This window comes from Felis catus, chromosome A2 (genome assembly GCF_018350175.1).
Source record: "Felis catus isolate Fca126 chromosome A2, F.catus_Fca126_mat1.0, whole genome shotgun sequence".
In the NCBI taxonomy this organism is placed as follows: domain Eukaryota; kingdom Metazoa; phylum Chordata; class Mammalia; order Carnivora; family Felidae; genus Felis; species Felis catus.
Window position 1 is genome coordinate 18,025,734 of NC_058369.1, and position 19,598 is coordinate 18,045,331.

A 19,598-nucleotide genomic window follows, 5' to 3' on the forward strand; every position below is an offset into this window, starting at 1 on the left:
TATCTTACCCTTGGATCAGTATCTTCCTCTTCCTCATCAGGGTTATAGGTCTCAGCACAGACTAAATTTGGAGAGGAAAAAAAATAAAGAGAAAAATGAATAAAACAGATGTAAGCTTTTACGGGAAAAATAGAAGATGAACATAGTTTCCTTTTATTCACTCTTTTCTAAAGCTGTAGTAATTTTTAAAAGCCTTTTCTTCAATTAACAAATATATTAAGTACCTACTAATGCCAGGCATTCTATCAGGTGCTAAAATGCCAGCTTCCTAGGGATTGGTAGTCCCAAATAGAAGAGAGTTGATAAAATGTATCACATACTAAATCCTATGGTAATGGCAAGGACAAGTAAGGAGGTGCTATCTTTACTGAATTTTAAAGCAAGGGTGGAAAACCACAAAGTACAATATATGCAACATAAACACATATCCATGTGATACTATGGAATTATCATACACAAATACTATATGATTTCCCTCGTATGTGGAATTTAAGAAACAAAACAGATGAACATAGGGGAAGGGAAGGAAAAATAAGATAAAAACAGAGAGGGAGGCAAACCTAAATGGATGATGGGTACTAAGGAGGGCACTTGTTGGGACGAGCACTGGGTGTTACATGTAAGTGATGAATCACTAAATTATATTCCTGAAACCATTATTACACCATATGTTAACTAACTCAGATTTAAATTAAAAAATAAGCCCCGCGTTGGACTCTGTGGTAACAGCTCAGAGCCTGGAACCTGCTTCCAACTCTGTGTCTCCCTCTCTCTGCCCCTCCGCCACTCATGCTCTGTCTCTCTCAAAAACTAAATAAACATAAAAAAAATTGTTTTAATTAAAAAATAAATAAAGGACTGTGAAACACACACACACACACACACACACACACACACACACACACACACACACACGGATATGGATAAATTACAAAAAGAATCAATTAAAATTGCTCAACATCACTAGGGCGGCTGGATGGCTCAGTCGGTTGAGCGTCCAACTTCAGCTCAGGTCATAATCTCACCGTTTGTTGAGTTGGAACCTGACGATGGCTCTCTGCTGTCAGCACAGAGCCCACTTCAGATCCTCTGTCTTCCTCTCTCTTTGCCCCTCCCCTGCCTTGCACACACTCTCTCTCTCAAAAATAAACATTAAAAAAAATTGCTCAGCATCATCATGTACATGAATGACTTTAAAAATAAGAATGAATTTCAAACAAAACATGATACTATGTATCAGTCTCTGTTCTGGGTACAATATTATCTAAAAACCAACTTGATTTTGTTTTTTAATTTTTTTTAATGTTTATTTATTTTTGACAGAGAGAGAGAGACAGAGCATGAGCAGGGGAGGGGCAGAGAGAGAGGGAGACACAGAATCCAAAGCAGGCTCCAGGCTCTGAGCTGTCAGCACAGAGCCCAACGCAGGGCTTGAACTCAAAGACCATGAGATCATGACCTGAGCCGAAGTCGGACGCTCAACCGACTGAGCCACTCAGGGCCCCCCAACTTGATTTTTTTTTATAGGTAACCTGTGTTTGTGCCGGCTTCCTGCAAGACTTGTCTTTATTGCAATTCAAAGATTTAGAAAATATTCACTGAACATTTGTTTATAATAGCAAAATATCAGAAATGATATAACTACCTATTTGAATAATACAGCTATAAGGAAAAATGAGGGGGCACCTGGGTGGCTCAGTCAGTTAAGCATCCAACTCTTGATTTCAGCTCAGGTCATGATCTCAGGGTCCTGAGTCAAGCCCGCACATCGTCTGGCTCTCTGTTGGGCTCTCTGCTGGGTGTGGAGTCTGCTTAAGATTCTCTTTCTCTCTCTCTCCCCCTCCTCCCCATACCTGCTGGCTCGCTCCCTCTCTCTCTCTCTCTCTCTCTCTCTCTCTCTCTCTCTCTCTCAGAAAGAAAAAGAAAGAAAAGAAAAGAAAAGAAAAGAGAAAAGAAAAGAAAAGAAAAGAAAAGAAAAGAAAAGAAAAGAAAAGAAAAGAGAAGAAAGAATAAGGAAGATCTCCATGGGCTAATAATGAGTTCTAGGGGAAAAAAGCAAGGTGAGGAATATATATAGTATGCTATGCCTTCCATAAGAAAGGACTTTTATGAGAAAGGAGAGCTAAGAATGGGGAGAAATAAATATGTAAATATGAATATATACACAAAATGTTTTTTTACTTATCTATTTTTCCAAAGGGAAACAAGAGAAGAATAAACCAGGAAATTAGCACGCAAGGAATCCAAATGGTTCTTGGTCCCTATACTCAATGCTAACAACTAGGGGACAAAGTGACACTGCTCTAAATTTAACTCCTGGTTTCTTAAACACATTTACTCACTGCAGCCTTGGTCTACCCGCATCCCAGCTTCCCCTTCCCATTGATTCTCTGAACTCATGGAATACCTGAGAAATGGTATGTCCTGTAGACAGGACTCCCTTCCCTGCCTGGCCTATAGTACTCTAGTGTGGACCACACCTCTTGCACTGTAATGCCATCAATATTCTGCCTGTCCAACAGGGACCCAATATCCTTACACAGAGAAAAATCAGGGAGTTAGAGGGAGAAAGAGGACAAATACCATTCTAGTCCCTAAAAAAGCATCAAGTGATGCTCTGCAGGGAGGTCTCCTGAGTTCCTAGCTGGCAGAGGCTTTGGGTAGCTGAGCCAGGTAAGCGACAATGGAGGTAGATAAATGCCTTTTCCCAGCCATTCCTGATTCCACAAGATGAGGTCAGTGTACATTTATCTCAGATCTGTTCTAAAGATTAAGACACACAGCTTCCTGAGTTCCTAGATGCTACTGCTGCCACTTTTTGCTTCTTCACAGGTATCTCAGTAGGAAATCTGAGGGAAGCTGCACTGAGGGCAGACACCATGTTAAACTGCAAGCCTCTTGGTTCTCTGTGCTCTTGATTAATGTTGTCATTAACAGCCCAGTTTTCTAAACTAGAAATCTGTAACTTATCAGGGCTTCCTTCGTTCACCTTTTATCCAATGAATACATCAAATTCGACTTCAGAAATATTCTCATATCTGATCTTTATTCGATCTATTCCAATTCCTTGGTCCGGGAACTCAAAATGTCTTCTTAGAAAAATGCATTTAAAAACTTTCAATTTGGAGACAGATGGGTACATAGGTATTATTATACAAACTTTCTCTATTTCTGCATATGTATGAAAATTTTCATTTAAAAAGTTTAAAATAGTAAGCCTTCAATGATGAGACTGACAGCATTTTACTGATAATGATACAGTCTCAGACTAGCCTATTTCCAGGCTTGCTTTTCCTCTGATTTTGAAGGGAAGTACTTCAGCAACTTAGCTTACTTTTATATTTTTAGACATTAACGTAAGTGATGCAGCAAATGTTACAGTTTTAAAGTCTTAAGGTACAGAAGTATGATTTAAACAAAAGTAGTTATTCCCAGTAAAATTACTGATGTTTCAATTTGTGGAAAAGTATTATGCTTTTATTTTTCAAAACTGGTTTTGAATTTTTTCCCTTTTCTTTTGAACTTCAGACTTACCTCCCTTTGCCTTTTCCCTGTTTCCACCCAACCTCTCTACTTCTTCCTGGTCTTGATCCCAGATCATTTTTCTCATCTTCTATATAAAGAATCCATTGTTAAGTGTCTATGTGATTGTTGCCCCTTGTGTTTATACACATCAGGGAGCTTGTTTCAGTGCACAAGTGACCTGGGAGAAGCCCAGAGTCTGTGTGATCCCCTCTGAAGCCTCAAGAACTACACTGAGTGTCATGAGATGCTCAAGACCTACTGAAAATGAAGACTGAAAGAGTAGTACAATCCCTTGTTCACGGGAATTTGTTTTGCCACAGTTCTCCAGCAGGTGTCACTGGTTAGCAACATGAAACTGTACAAAGTGACCAGAGACTATCCAGCACAATTTCTTCTTCCAAATTTTAACTGATGGCTTCCTTCATCCAGAATGTGAATCATTTTTTAAAATATTTTACTTTTAAGTAATCTCTAGACCCAATGTGGGGCTTGGACTTATGACCCTGAGATCAAAAAGTCACACGCTCCACTGACTGAGCTAGCCAGGTCTCTCCAGAAAGGTGAATCATTAAATGTGCTGGTGAAAGAAAACCCTTTCATTTCTACAAAGAAATGAGCCGGATCCTGGTCACAGCCTGAGACCCTATGCTGTCCTGCGAGCTCCCATGAAGAATTAACTCAGCCTGTGCGTATTAGTCAGCTTGGGCTGCCATTACAAAATACCAGTCTGAGTGGCTTAAAGAACAGAAATCTATTTCCTCACAGTTATGAAGGATGGAAGTTCAAGATCAAGGTATTGGCACATTGTTTTTCTCCTGGGGCTTCTTCACTTGGCTTGTGGATGGCTGCCTTCTTGCTGAGTCCTCACATGGTCCTTTGTCTCTATGGTGCACTCATGGTGTCTTTTCCTCCCTCCCTCTCTCTCTCTCTCTCTCTCTCTCTCTCTCCCTCTTTTTTTTTTAAGTAGGCTCCATGCCCAACTAAGGGCTCCAACTCAGACCCTGAGATCAAGACATGAGCTGAGATCAAGAGTCAGATACTTAACCAAAAATAGCTACCCTACTTCCTCTTCTTATAAGGAAATCAGTCCTACTGGATTAGGACTCCACCCTTAACACCTTACTTAACCTTAACTGCCTCTTTTTTTTCAAAGGCCCTATTTCCACATACAGTCATACTGGGGGGTTAGGCTTCAACATAAGAATTTGAGGGGGACACAATTCAGTACTTAACACTGGATTTGTAAGTTATCTTAAGTAATGTTTGGTGATATTTCAGCTGAAGATAGCTATTGGTGGAAAAAATCCTGAATACTGTGAAAGGATATTAAGACAAAAATCAGTATTCCACTGTAAGTACGTAAGCCTGAAAAGGCAGAGACACCTGGTGAAGGAAAAGCACCTATCACACAGACATGAGTGACTACCATGGCACCAGATTCTCAGCAGACTCTACTGACTGGGCACGTTCATCAGATGCTCCCTGCCTAAACGTGGCATGATGCCAACACACAAATTTCTGATGAAAATGCTTGGAAGCTTCAACATGTGTTTAATAAATGAAAGGGTTTTCTGGGGATGACATTTTTTAATTAACAGAATCAGACTAACATTTCAAACTCAAAGACAGTTAATACTACTTTAGGACTATTTCAAGAAAGCCGCTTTTAAAGAATTTATGAACTCTCTTCATTTGATGAATTTATCACATGATGTAAAAGGACTGCTGTGCTAGAACTTAAACTTGGAAGGCATAGCTTTCAATCCCAAATGCTTTGCAATGGAGAGGCAGCGTCAAGCAGGGAAAGACCTCACCTCTGAACGTGCACTGGGGTCTGAGCTTGGCCCTACCCACCACTATTCACTATTTCCCTATATCCTAGATCTTTGGTCTGTCTCTTCAGTGGTTAAGAGATGGGATAGTGATACTAAAACCATGTAAAAGGTTAATAATAGGAGGAGATATATTTAAAACACAGGGCTGGGCTCACAGGACATACTCAGTAACTGCTAGGTCTCTTTATGCTGCTTTACATTCCAAATTATCATTCGGTCAGACACACTGAGTTATCGTTGGAAGTCTTCTGCAATCTCTGACACAGCACATGTCTTCACACAACTAGTTATTGCTAAACTCTATGGATCACATAAGGAGCCCCATTCCCTACCTCTCTCGCCAAACTTCTTTTATCTCCTCACCTACAGCCAGAGCAGCAAGATCTAGTTCATCCCCCTTTGAGTCTTAAGACATCCTTTTACCTAGAATGCATCCTTCTTGGTACTAGCCAGACAGTAGCCATGTTTTACAACCTCCAGTGCAATTTCTGCCTCCTTCAAAGAAGTGTCTCTTGATTTTATTTCTGCCCACAGTAATTTCTCCTCCGGATTTCTTTTTTCCTTTTTTTTTTTTTTTTTTTTTTAACTTTTTATGTTTATTTACTTTTTGAGAGAGAGAGACAGAGACAGAGTGTGAGCAGGGGAGGGCCAGAGAGGGATGGAGACACAGAATGTGAAGCAGGTTCCAGGCTCTGAGCTGTCAGCACAGAGCCCGATGTGGGGCTCAAACCCACAGCTGTGAGATCATGACCTGAGCTGAAGTCAGACGCCCAACCGACTGAGCCACCCAGGTGCTCCTCTCCTCTGGATTTCTAACCTGTTCTTTTGTTCCTTCCTTCTATCCATCCATCCACATTTACTGACATTGTTCTAAGTGTTAACTATATGCATCAATGAACAAAACAGACAAAAATTCTCTGATTGGAGCTTACCTTCTGGCATAGGGAGCTAGATAATAGGATAAATGAGAGAGAGAGAGAGAGAGAGAGAGAGAGAGAGAGAGAGAGAGAGGAACAGTAAGGAGAAAATAAAGTAAGGGAGATAGGGTGTGTGTGTGTGTGTACTGAACCTTACTAAAGACCTAAGTGAGAAGAAGTCTTTCAAGTGACAGTCTAAAGGATATAAATAATCCACAAAGATGGTTTTGAGGAGATTTGGGAGCAAAAGTCTGATTAGACTGGCCTCAAGAGAGAACAGAAGAAGAAAAACTAGATACAGCAAATATGGACAACTCCTTCAAGGAATCTGCTATAAAGATAGACAAAAAAAGTGGTGGCTGGAGAGTAAAGAGTGGTTTAAAAAAGTCGTATTTTATTTTTTACGAAAGGGAAGTCAATGCTACATTTTTTTGCTGAGAATAATAATCCAGTTGAAGGATGCAGATTATGCAGGAGAAAGGCAGTAACTGCTGGAAGGATGAAGGGATGAGATCTAATGTATAGGTGGACACGGGACTCAAATGCAAGTAAGGAAGGACAGATGTGGTAGGAGTCTATGGAAACTATCTTCTGTTGCTTTTATTTCCTTAGTTAAGAGAACAAAATCATCTGCCAGGAATGAGAATTTGGGAGGAGGTACAGGTTTGGGGAGAGAGAAGGTAAGAAATGCTTATCTAGGAGAGCGAGTGAAAGAAGTATGGAGACACAGTATGAATGCTGGCATCTAAAGCCTACTAGAAGTTAATGATCAGGTACTCAAAGTACGGTCAGCCAACGGGCCTGTGTATTTTCCCTCAATCAAGTACAGCTGTGGTGCACATACAGCCTAAGAGGACAGTTGGGATTAACCAGAATGTGTTTTAGACAAGCAAGGAAAAAAGAAAAAGGAAACTGAGGATATGTGCCACAGAGTGGTTATAATCACTGAGCAAGGAATTTAAGGTTAGTAAAAGACGAAGTGAGGAACAGTAAAAATGAAGCAAGATCAAGTTGTCAGCGGTGGAGCAGGGCAGCAAAAGAGCCCAGGCAACAGCAGGCAGCGGGAGACTGGGATCGCCGAGTATGAGGAGTTGTGATGCCCGTCGTTCCAGAGTATGACCACGGGGGTGAGTGGTTGAAGTAGGGTGGAAGACAAGAGGTGAAGAAATGGAGGGCAAGATTTGAAGAATTATCTAGATGGAAATAAGAAGAAACAGCCCATGGATTATTAGATAACTAAAACAAGGAAGAGAAGCGACTGACAGAATATAATAACGTGAGGTTTGAAGGCGAGGGTTTTAGGGAGGAGGGAGAGAGAATGGTTTGGAAGCAATAAGGAACAACAGAAACATTCACCCATCTATCATCAATGTTACAAGGAAAATGGAAGAGAAGAACCATCATCTGAGAAGCCTGTAGGGCAAGCCAAGCTTCAGCTAGATCAGGAAAATAATACACTCCAAGAATAGGCTGAGATTTTAGGGGATTTAGATGAAAACTGACTGAGAGGGTCAGAGGGTACAAGGAAGGGTTCTTAGAGATAGAAAGTACTCAGGACAGTGCTACCTTTGGGTACATTATCACCTTGACTGTTCGAGTGACTTAACCTCTGCTTTGTCCTCAGTTTCTGCATCTGTCCACTGGGGATAATCATGGCGTGTACCTCATAGTACTAATGTGAGGATTATGTTCAAGGACATAAGGAAGGCAATTAGAGAGATCTTAAAATGTGTACCTACCACACAGTCTGCACTAAAAAAATGTTAGTTATTCCCACAGGCTATTTTCTCTCCTGCATAATCATTTTGATTCTTCTAAGAATCTTTTACTGTCACTTAACATTTGAATAATATTAAAAAGTTTTTTAATTTTTTTTAACATTTATTTATTATTGAGACACAGAGAGACACAGAGCATGAGCAGGGGAGGGGTAGAGAGAGGGGGAAACACAGAATCTGAAGTAGGCTCCAGGCTCTGAGCTGTCAACACAGAGCCCGATGTGGGGCTCGAACTCACAAACTGCGAGATCATGACCCGAGCTGAAGTTGGTCGCTTAACCAACTGAGCAACCCAGACGCCCCAATATTGAAAAGTTTTAGGGGCGCCTGGGTGGCTCAGTCGGTTAAGCGGCCGACTTCGGCTCAGGTCATGATCTCACGGTCCGTGAGTTTGAGCCCCGCGTCGGGCTCTGTGCTGACAGCTCAGAGCCTGGAGCCTGTTTCAGATTCTGTGTCTCCTTCTCTCTGACCCTCCCCCGTTCATGCTCTGTCTCTCTCTGTCTCAAAAATAAATAAACGTTAAAAAAATAAAAATAAAAATAAAAAAATAAATTAATTAATTAAAAGTTTTAAATCTTCAATAAGACTGTAAACTCTAAGGAGGAGGGATAATATCATGTACTTGTCTGGGTTCTCCACAGAGTTCAAGGCCTGAACAACACTGACAGAAAGCCCAAGCAGCAATTCATGAACTAACACCACCTGTGACCTCTGCAGAAGATGTCACTGTACTCTCTCATCTCCGAGATCTGTCTTACACATGTCAAGAGATATCACTAATTGTCTGGGGAAAAAGGGGTATAGGGCAAGGATAAACAGAAATGGGAGATAATAGTGCATATAGATCTCACACCAACCTTAACTGCCACTCTATTTCTTCTCTGTAGCTGTCTCTCTACACATAAGAACATATTTTTTTCTATCTCCTTTCAACAGACTTTGGTGTACAACTTACCAAAGGCTTTCTGAAACATAAATGAGCAGATTTTCTCAAAGAAAAGGATTGAGGGATAGAAAAGGGATTCCAAGTGTTACTAGAAATTAGGTCATGTGATAGTTTAAAATCAAGAAACCTTCCCAAGAATGAAGAGATATGAAAGAATGATGTGAGGGGTGCCTGGGGGGCTCAGTTGGTTGAGCGTCTGACTCTTGACTTAGGCTCAGGTCATGATCTCAGGGTTTGTGAAAATGAGCCCCAAGTCAGGCTCTGCACTGACAGCACAGAACCTGCTTGGGATTCTCTCTCCCTAACTCTCTCTCTGTCTCTCTGTCTCTTTCTTTCTCTGCCCTGCCCCGCTCAAATGTGAGCATACACACTCTCTTTCTTTCTCAAAATAAATAAATAAACATAAAAAAAAAAAAAAAGAATGAGGAACACCTGGGTGGCTCAGTCAGTTAAGCATCCGCCTTCGGCTCAGGTCATAATCCCACAGTTCAGGAGTTGGAGCCCTGTGTCAGGCTCTGTGTAGACAGCTCAGAGCCTGGAGCCTGCTTCAGATTCTGCATCTCTCTTTCTCTCTTTCTCTCTCTCTCTCTCTCTCTCTCTCTCTCTCTCTGCCCTTCCCCCAACCTGCACTCTGTCTCTCTCTCAAAAATAAACGTTAAAAAAAAAAAAATGATGTGATACATACAGCTCACATAGTAATTCTAAAACACATTAACCTCCCTACTATACAATCATAGAAACTCTAAATGTATCCAAAACTCAAACATTTTACTTATAAGGAAACTTGCAGAAAATATATTTATCAGTTCTATAAAAAAAAGGAGGACTCTTCTTAGCTTCAGAGAAATCATGAAAAAAAAGAAGATATATATATTCAATAAATATTTAGTGAGTGCTTGCTATGTGCTAGGCAGTGTTCGTGGTACCAGTAGTCACATATTAAAATTCGAGTCAATAAAAAATAGCAAAATTAAAATAAGCAGCACAACCAACTTGGGAAATGTTGCATTGAAACTTTCAAAAGGTTAAAAATGATGACAGAAATTTGCTCAAACTTACAAAAAAATAATCGCGATCATAATAGATAAAAGAGAAAAATACTACCAAACTAGTCCCATAGGAGAAAATAAAAACACATTTCTCATAGTTGGAAAACACTCATTTTTGTTAATAATCAAAGGAGTGCCAAATAAAACAATCTGAGGTACTACTTTACATCTAAATTAAAGTAGTAGGCACCACCTATATCAGTGAGACGGTGGCAGAAGAGAGGCCTTTGTAGGGTGTTCTTTCTCCCTGCAGTCTATTCTGTAGAATGCCTCTGGAAAGCAATACACAGAAAAATCCAGGCAACGCTAAAGTCTCCAACCAGAGAGTGCTACTCAGCACTATAACTGAGGAAATAATTTTAGTGGTTCAACAGTGTATGCAAGAAGTTAATACAGCATAATCTAGAATACCAGAGAAATAGCAATACAAAAAGTAGTTTTTATGAATAGACATTTTTCCAAAGAAGACATCCAGACGGCCAACAGACACATGAAAAGATGCTCAATATCGTTTATCATCAGGGAAATACAAATCAAAACTACAGTGATGTATCACCTCACACCTGTCAGAATGGCTAAAATCAACAACACAAGAAACAAAAGGCATTGGCAAGGATGTAGAGAAAGGGGAGCCCTCTTACACTGTTGATGGGAATGAGAATGGTGCAGCCACTCTGGAACACAGTATGGAAGTTCCTCAAAAAGTTAAAAATAGGCACGCCTGGGTGGCTCAGTTGGTTAGGCGCCCGACTTCAGCTCAGGTCATGATGATCTTGAGGTCCATGAGTCTGTGCTGACAGCTCAGAGCCTGGAGCCTGCTTCATACTCTTTGTCTCCCTTTTGCTCTCTGTTCCTCCCCAGATCACACTCTGTCTCTGTCTCTGTCTCTGTCTCTGTCTCTCTCTCTCTCAAAAATAAACATTAAAAAAAAAAAGTTAAAAACAGGACTACCCTAGAATCCAGCAACCACACTACTAGGTATTTATTTACCCAAAGAATACAAAAATACTAATTCATCTCTCTTCCTCCGCCCCACTTGTACTCTGCCTCTCAAATAAGTGTTAAAAAAAATTTTTTTTAAATACTAATTCATAGGGATACATGCACCCCAATGTTTATAGCAGCATTATCTACAATAGCGAAATTATGTGAATGGCCCAAGTGTCCATCAATTGATGAATGGATAAGTAAGATGAGGTGTTTATATACAATGGAATATTACTCAACCATAAAAAAGAATGGACTCTTGCCATTTGCAATGACATGGATGGAGCTAAGTGAAATAAGTCAGTCACAGAAAGACTAAGAAGCATATGAATTCACTTACATTGGAATTTAACATGTGGAATTTAACAAAACAAATGAGCAAATCATTGTTAAAAAAAAAGAGAGAGAGAGAGAGAGAGAGGGAGGCAAACCAAGAAACAGACTCTTAGCCATAGAGAACAAACTTATGATTACCAGAGGGTAAGTGGGTGGGGGGATGGGTTAAACAGGTGATACGGATTAAGAAGTACACTTGTTGCAATGAGCTATATGCAAGTGTTGACAAAAAAAGTAGTTTTCAGAAGTCATAATTATGAACATGGAAAAATACTAATGACATAAATGAGACAAACTAATATGTACATATATACTCAGAACTTGAAACAGAATGGAGGAATTGCAGGTAATTTTTATAATGTTCTGTAATGCTGCTAACTTATCTTTTTATTTACAAGATCAGTTTATTTTTATTTAAAATAATCCCATCTTAAAACAGCATTTTGGCAGTATGTTATGAAAGAGAAAACATACCTGATACTCGCCGATCAAATCTGCCAGGAATTGGGACTGCAAAACAAAGAAGAAGCAATGTTCAGGCATCATTATGTCACATGACCCCACCTTAACAATAGAACTAAAAGCACTTTAATACCAAATGTTGGGTCAATTCATACTCTTCTATAATCAACCACAGAGAGTAGTTCAACATGATCATATAAAGACAATATAAAGAAGAATTTATCTTTTTGAAAACAAGCTCATTATAACTTCAATGTACTCAAGGTGGCAAATTTATTTGTTTACATTCATGTTCATCTAATTTGTATCATATTGGGGCACCTGGGTGGCTCAGTCGGTTAAGCATCCAACTCTGGATTTCAGCTCAGGCCATGATCTCATGGTTCATGAATTTGAGTCCCACATCTGGCTCTGCACTGGCAGTGTGGAGACGGCTTGGGATTGTCTCTCTCTCCCTCTCTCTCTTTCAAAGTAAATAAGTAAACTTAAAAATTGTCTTAAAAATAATAATTTGTATCATATCAAATGAATAAGAAGCCTACTGGGGCACCTGGGTGGCTCAGTCGGTTAAGCATCTGACTTCAGCTCAGGTCATGATCTCACAGTTCGTCAGTTCAAGCCCCGCGTCAGGCTCTGTGCTGACAGATCAGAGCCTGGATCCTGCTTTGGATTCTGTGTCTCCCTCTCTCTCTGTCCCTCCCCTGCTCATGCTCTCTCTCTGTCTCACAAAAATAAATAAAATGTTAAAAATTTTTAAAAATCTACTAAATTTATTGGTAATGATATTAAAAAGTTAAATTTTCTTCTTTAATATTCTTCAAAGATAATCCCAAGACTGCCAGATAATAGCATTTAAATTTCATTTCAAAACAATTTAATAAGTTTTACACTAAAGTGAAAAAGAAATTAGCTGTTAAGTTATATTCTCACTCAATACGGGTAGGTTTTTTCCTGCCCATGGTCAGTGTATTAATCAGAAAAATGTACCACATGTCTTTAGGTTGAAAAATAAACACAAATTTTCTCTTTGCTAATTTTTCCTGCTTTTTACCTATCATTCCTTATGTTTGGTGGTTATCTAAATTCTCAGTACTAAACTATATCATTTGAATAATGTAGGGTTTTTTTTGTTTGTTTTTTAAGATTTTTTTTAAAGGAAACTCCACCCAATGCGGGACTAGAACTCATGACCCCAAGATCAAGAGTCACATGCTTTACCAACCGAGCCAGCCAAGTTCCCCAAGGTGGGTTTTTTGTTTTTTTTTTAACTTTCAGAGCTTAATCTGATTATCTTAATTTAAAAAATTATGTAAATATCCCTTCTCACCCTCCATAAAAGGAGAAATTTGAAGATTAGTGAAAAATAAATTGAAGGTGGCTCAGAGAGCCAAACTCAACTAATATGAGGCCTCAACAAAAATAGACTCAGGAAAGAGACAAATGCTTATTCACCACAACAGAACAAGAATTATCTTTTTGTATAGCTTGGGGTAAAAGTTATGTTATTGGAACAAACAGGTAAAATTTCAAAAGAAAACCCAAGCCATTATTGATAGAAAGTACCTATGATAGTCCTTTCCCACTTCCTCAGTGAAACTGTGGATTTGTCAAAATTAATGCACCCACCAGCAAAGAAAGATGGTAAATTCAGTTCAACAGATATAGGTAGGGTACCTAGTACATGACAAGCACTGTTAGTAGACAATTTGGGAGACAGTAGTAGATAAAACAAAGACTCCTGGTTTCATGAAACGTGCACTCTAGCTTGAGATGTGTGGGAGAGTTTCCTTCAATCACTTAAATCACACATTCCTGTCACTCAAATAGATTAGATGAAATGTGTAAGAGCTTACACTCTCAATCCAGGCCTCATGGGACTTCCATAATTAAAACCCCACTAAACATCAGTATATAACCTAAAATTATAAAACATACAATGAAACAATTTGGCATGGGTGCTATCAGGGAGTATCTCAAAAAAGGATTAGATATTAAAATTATGGAACTACTATAAAATCAGAACAGAATGTTGAAAACAAAGACAAAAATGGGAATCAAAGCATAAATAAAGGAATAAGATACAACCAAAACAAAGCAAGGAGGATTGAAAAAAATTTGGAATTTCTAGGAAAAAAAATAACACATTGAAATTTTTAAAAACTATGATGCAAGGCAACTTCTCTGGTACATAACATCTAAAAGTGCTGGAAATTGTAAAACATCACTACCAACAACTTACTACAATAATACTGATGTAAATATACAGATGTAAATCGCAAGGAAAATCAGAAAATATCTGGAGATAAATGAAAACAAAAACAATATACTAAAACTTATGGGTGTACTAAAAGTGCGAAGAGGGAAATTTGTGGCTATAAATGCTTATGTTCAAAAAGAAGAGGAGTGCCTGGGTGGCTCAGTCGATTAAGCGTCCAACTTCAGCTCAGGTCATGATCCCATGGTTTGTGGGTTCGAGCCCCACGTCGGGCTCTGTGCTGACAGCTCGGAGCCTGGAGCCTGCTTCAGATTCTGTGTCTCCCTCTCTCTCTGCCCTTCCCCGCTTGCACTCTGTCTCTCTCTCTCTCCCTCTCAAAAATAAATAAACATTTTAAAAAATTTTTTAAAAAGAAAAAAAGAAAGAAAAAGAAGAAAAATCTCAAATTAATAAGCTAATTGTATACCTTAAGGAAGTAGGGGGAAAAAGGGCAAACTGAACCCTAAAGCAGCAGAAATAAGGAAATTCAGAGTGGAGAGAAACTAAAATAAAGCATAGGAAAAAAAAATCAGTGAAACTGAAAGTTGATTCTTTGAAAAGATCAACAAAATCAATAAGCTGCTGATTGACTTAGACTAAGAAAAAAGAAGAGTTAAATTACTAAAATTAAAGTGGGGATACTACAATGGAATACACAGAAATAAAAAGGATTATGATACTCTGAAAATAGTATGCCAACAAACTGAATAACCTAGATGAAATAGAGGAAATAGACAAATTTCTAGAAATACACAAACTTCCAAAACTTACACAAAAGGAATAGAAAAATCCCAACAATCTGTAACAAATAGGGGGATGAAACTGGTAATCAAAAATCTCCTGACAGGGGCGCCTGGATGACTCGGTTGAGGATCAGACTCTTAATTTCGTTTGGCTCAGGTCATGAGTTCATGAGTTCAAGCCCTGTATGGGGCTCGGAGTGTGGAACCTACTTAAGATTCTCTGTCTCTGTCTCTGTCTCTCCCTCCTTCCCTCCCTCCCTCTCCCTCTGTTCCTTCCCCTGCTCACTTGTTCTCCTTCTCTAAAAAAAAAAAAAAAAAAAAAAAAAAAAAAAAAATCCCTGAACAGAGAAAAGCCCAAGACTAGATGGCTTCATTGTACATTCTACTAAACATTTAAAGAATTAACATCAACCCCTGTTATACTCATCCAAAAAAATCAAAGATAAGGGAATACTTCCTAACTCATTTTATTTTTTTCAGTTTTTAAAAAACTTTTCATTTTATTTTTTATTTTATTTTAGATAGAGAAAGAACAAACACGTTGGGGAGAGGGGGAGGGAGGGAGGGAGGGAGAGAGGGAGAGGGAGAGGGAGAGGGAGAGGGAGAGGGAGAGAGAGAGAGAGAGAGAGAGAGAGAGAGAGAGAGAATCCTAAGCAGGCTCCAAGCTCAGCACAGAGCCTGACAAAGGGCTCAATCTCACAACCCTGAGATCATGACCTGAGCTGAAATCAAAAGTCAGACGCTCAACCAACTGAGCCACCCAGGTGCCCCCTGAACTCATTTTGTAAGGCCAGCATTACCTTGATACTAAAGACAGACAAAGGCATTGCAAGTAAACAAAATATTCATTATGAATATAGACATAAAAAAATCCTCAAAATTCTCAAAAAAATAGTACCTAGCAACATATTAAAGTGATTATACACCATGACCAAGTGGGATTTATCCCAGGAATGCAAGGGTGGCTCAAAATAAAGAATGTCAAGCAAAATACACCACATTAATGGAATGAAGAGGTGGGGAGGGGCAACTACATCAGCATCTCAATGATGCAGAACAAGCATTTGACAAAATGACACTCTTTCATGTAAAAAATAAAGGAGAATATAAGGGAATTTCCTCAACATGAAAAAGGCACATATGAAAAACCCACAGCTAACACCAACTCAATGGTAAAAGACTGAAGGTTTCTCCCTAAGATCAGGAACAAGACAGGATGCCTGCTTCTGCCATTTCTATTCAACATATTACTGAAAGCTCTGGCCATAACAATTAGGAAATAAAAAGAAATAAAAGGCATCCAAATTAGAAAGGAAAAAGTAAAATTATCTGCTTGTGGAATGACATGATCTTCTATGTAGAAAACCTTGAAGAATCCACACACACACAAAAAGTTAGACTTAATAAATGAATACAGCAAAGTTGCAGGATATAAAATCAACATGCAAGAGGTGCTTGGGTGACTCAGTTGGTTAAACCTCCCACTGGCTCAGGTCATGATCTCACAGTTCGTGAGTTCAAGGCCCACATCAGGCTCTCTGCTGTCCACACAGAGCCCACTTCAGATCTTCCCTCTCCCTCTCTATCCCTCCCCTGGTCACACATGTGCATGCTCTGTCCCTCTCTCTCTTTTTCTCTCTCTCTCCCAAAAATAAATGTTAAGAAAAATCAACACCCAAAATTGTATTTCTATACAACTGCAATGAACAATCCAAAAAGAAAATATTTTTAAAACTCCATTCATAACAGCATCAAAAAGAATAAAATATTTAGGAATGAATTTAACCAAGGAGGTGAAAGATTTATACACTGAAAACTACAAAACATTACTAAAAGAAATTAAAGGAGACATAAATAAACCTTTTGCATTATATATCAAATCATCATGTTGTACACTTTAAATATCTTAAAAAAATTTTTTTAACGTTTATTTATTTTTGAGACAGAGAGAGACAGCATGAACGGGGGAGGGTCAGAGACAGAGGGAGACACAGAACCCAAAACAGGCTCCAGGCTCTGAGCGGTCAGCACAGAGCCTGACGCGGGGCTCGAACCCATGGACCGCGAGGTCATGGCCTGAGCCGAAGACGGACGCTTAACTGACTGAGCCACCCAGGCGCCCCTAAATATCTTTAAATATTTGTCCATTGTACCTAAATGAAGCCTGAGAAATAAAGACAGAAATAAATGGAAAGCCATCCCATATTAAAGGACTAAAAGACATAATATTGTTAAGATGACAATACTATCCAAAGTAATCTACAGATTCAATGCAATCTCTATTAAAATTCCAATGGTGGCTTTTTTTTTATAGGAATGATAAAATCCATCCTAAAATTCGTGTAGAATCTCAAAGGATCCCAAGTACCCCACTATTCTTGAAAAAGATAAAGTTGGAGGACTCATACTTGATTTCAAAACTTACTACAAAGCTACAGTAATCAAAACAATATGGTATTGTCATAGGGATAGAAATATAGACCAGACCCATGGAATAGAGAACCCAGAACTAAACCCTTCATATACGTGGTGAATTGATTTTCAATAAAAGTGCCAAAATCACCCAAGGGGGAAAGGATAGTCTTTTCAACAAATGGTGTTGGGAAAATTGGATCTCCACCTGCAAAAAAAATGAAGCTGGACTCTTACCTTTTTCACCATATATAAAAATGAACTCAAAATGGACCAAAGACATAAAACTAAAATTATAAAACTCTTAGATGAAAACACAGGAAAATCTTGATGACACTGGAGTTAGCGATGTTTTCTTGGCTATAACATCAAAAGCATAGGTACAAAAAAAGAAATTAATAAACTGGACTACTTCAAAATGAAAAACTTCTGTGTATCAAAAGATACAACAGGAGTACATGGGTGGTTCAGTCAGTTAAGCGTCTCTTGATTTCAGCTCATTTCATGGTTTTTGAGTTCAAGCCCTGCTTCAGACTCTGTGCTGACAGAGTGTAGAGCCTGCTTGGGATTTTCTCCCTCTGCCCCTCCCCACCCCAGCTCTCGAGCTTGCATGCTCTCTCCCAAAATAAATAAATTAAAAAAAAAAGACACAATGAAGTGAAATGGCAACCCATGGAATGGGAGAAAGTATTTTCAAATAATGTATCTATTACATCCAGAATAAAGAATTCCTACCACTCAAAAAAACAACAAAAACCAATATGTACAAATGACAGATAACCACATGAAAAGATACTCAATACTACTAATCAATAGAGAAATGCAAATGAAAATCACAATGAGATACCAATTCACACCTTTTAAAGATGGCTACTATTAAACACTTTTTAAAAAATACTTATTTAATTTTGAGAGAGAGAGAGAGAGAGAGAGAGAGAGAGAGAGAGAGAGAAAGTGGGAAAGTTGTGGGGAGAGAGAAAGAGAGAGAGAGAGACACTGAATCCAAAGCAGGCTCCAGGGTCTGAGCTGTCAGCACAGAGACTGAGGGGAAGGCTGGAACCCAGGCACCCCTAAAGATGGCTACTATTTAAAAAAAAAAAAAGCAAACAAACAAACAAACAAACAAACAAAACAAGAGCAGGGGTGCCTGGGTGGCTCAGTTGGCTAAGAGTCTGACATCCGCTCAGGTCATGATCTCGTGGTTTGGGAGTTTGAGGCCAGTGTCCCAGGCTCTGTGCTCACAACTCAGAGCTTGGAGCCTGGAGCCTGCTTCGGATTCTGTTCTCCCTCTCCCTCTGCCCCTTTCCTGCTCATGCTCTGTCTCTCTCAAAAATAAATAAACATTAAAAAACAAAACAAAACAAAACAAGAACAGATAATAAGGGCGGCAAGAATGTGAAGAAATTGGAATCCTTTTGCATTCTTGGCCACAATGTGAAATGGTGCAGCTGCTGTGTAAAACAGTATGGCTGCTCCTCAAAGATTAAAAACGAATTACCATACGATCCAGCAATTCTACTTCTGGGTATGTATCCAAAAGAACTGAAAGCAGGGTCTCAAAGAGATATTATAGTACACCCACATACATAGCCAAAAGGTGGAAGCAACCCAAGTATCCATCAATGGATGAAAAGATAAACAAAATGTGGTATACATACAATGGGATATTATTCAGCCTTTAAAAGGAAGGAAATTCTGAAACTTGCTATAAGATTCTACGAATGAATCTTGAAGACATTATGCTAAATAAAGTCAGTTATAAAAAAGACAAATCTTGTTATGATTCCACTTATATGAGGTACCTAGAATAGTCAAATTCATAGAAATAGCGAGAATAGCAGTTGCTAAGGGGGAGGGGAGAGGGAGGAGTTATTATTTAATGGGTACAGAGTTTCAGTTTTGCAATACCCAAAGATGTCTAGAGATAGATGGTGGTGATTGTTATGAATGTACTTAATGGCAGTGAATTACTTTAAAAAGGTAAATTTGGGGGCACCTGGGTGGGTCAGTCATTTGAGGGACTGACTCTGGATTTTGGCTTGGGTTATGGTACCAGGGTTGTGGTACCAGGGTTGCGCCCTGTGCTGGGCTCTGTGCTGAGTGTGGAACCTGCTTAAGATTCTCTCTTTTTCTGTCCCTCTCCCCTGCTTGCACTTGCCCTTCTCTCTCAAATTTAAAAAAAAAAAAAAAAAAAAAAAAAGGTAAATTTAGGTTCTGTGTATCTGTCTACAATTTTTAAAAATGTAAATACGTGTAAAGCAAAAAATGACATTATAATGTATATGTGTGTGTACACGTGTGCATGTGTATATAAAGAGGAAGTAAGAGAGAAAGCAAAGCATGGCAAAACATTA

General features: G+C 38.9%; 1 protein-coding gene across 1 annotated transcript in view; it reads right to left on the reverse strand.

Moving 5' to 3' along the window:
* The window catches only part of PRKAR2A (protein kinase cAMP-dependent type II regulatory subunit alpha), a 113,093-nt gene that overhangs the window by 40,839 nt on the left and 52,656 nt on the right, over nucleotides 1–19,598 (reverse strand). The window contains exons 2-3 of the mRNA XM_011291413.4: nucleotides 11,848–11,883; nucleotides 9–61 (exon numbers count right to left, since the gene is read on the reverse strand). Of these exons, the coding sequence (XP_011289715.1) occupies nucleotides 9–61; nucleotides 11,848–11,883 (89 nt within the window). The remainder of the gene's footprint in view (nucleotides 1–8; nucleotides 62–11,847; nucleotides 11,884–19,598) is intronic.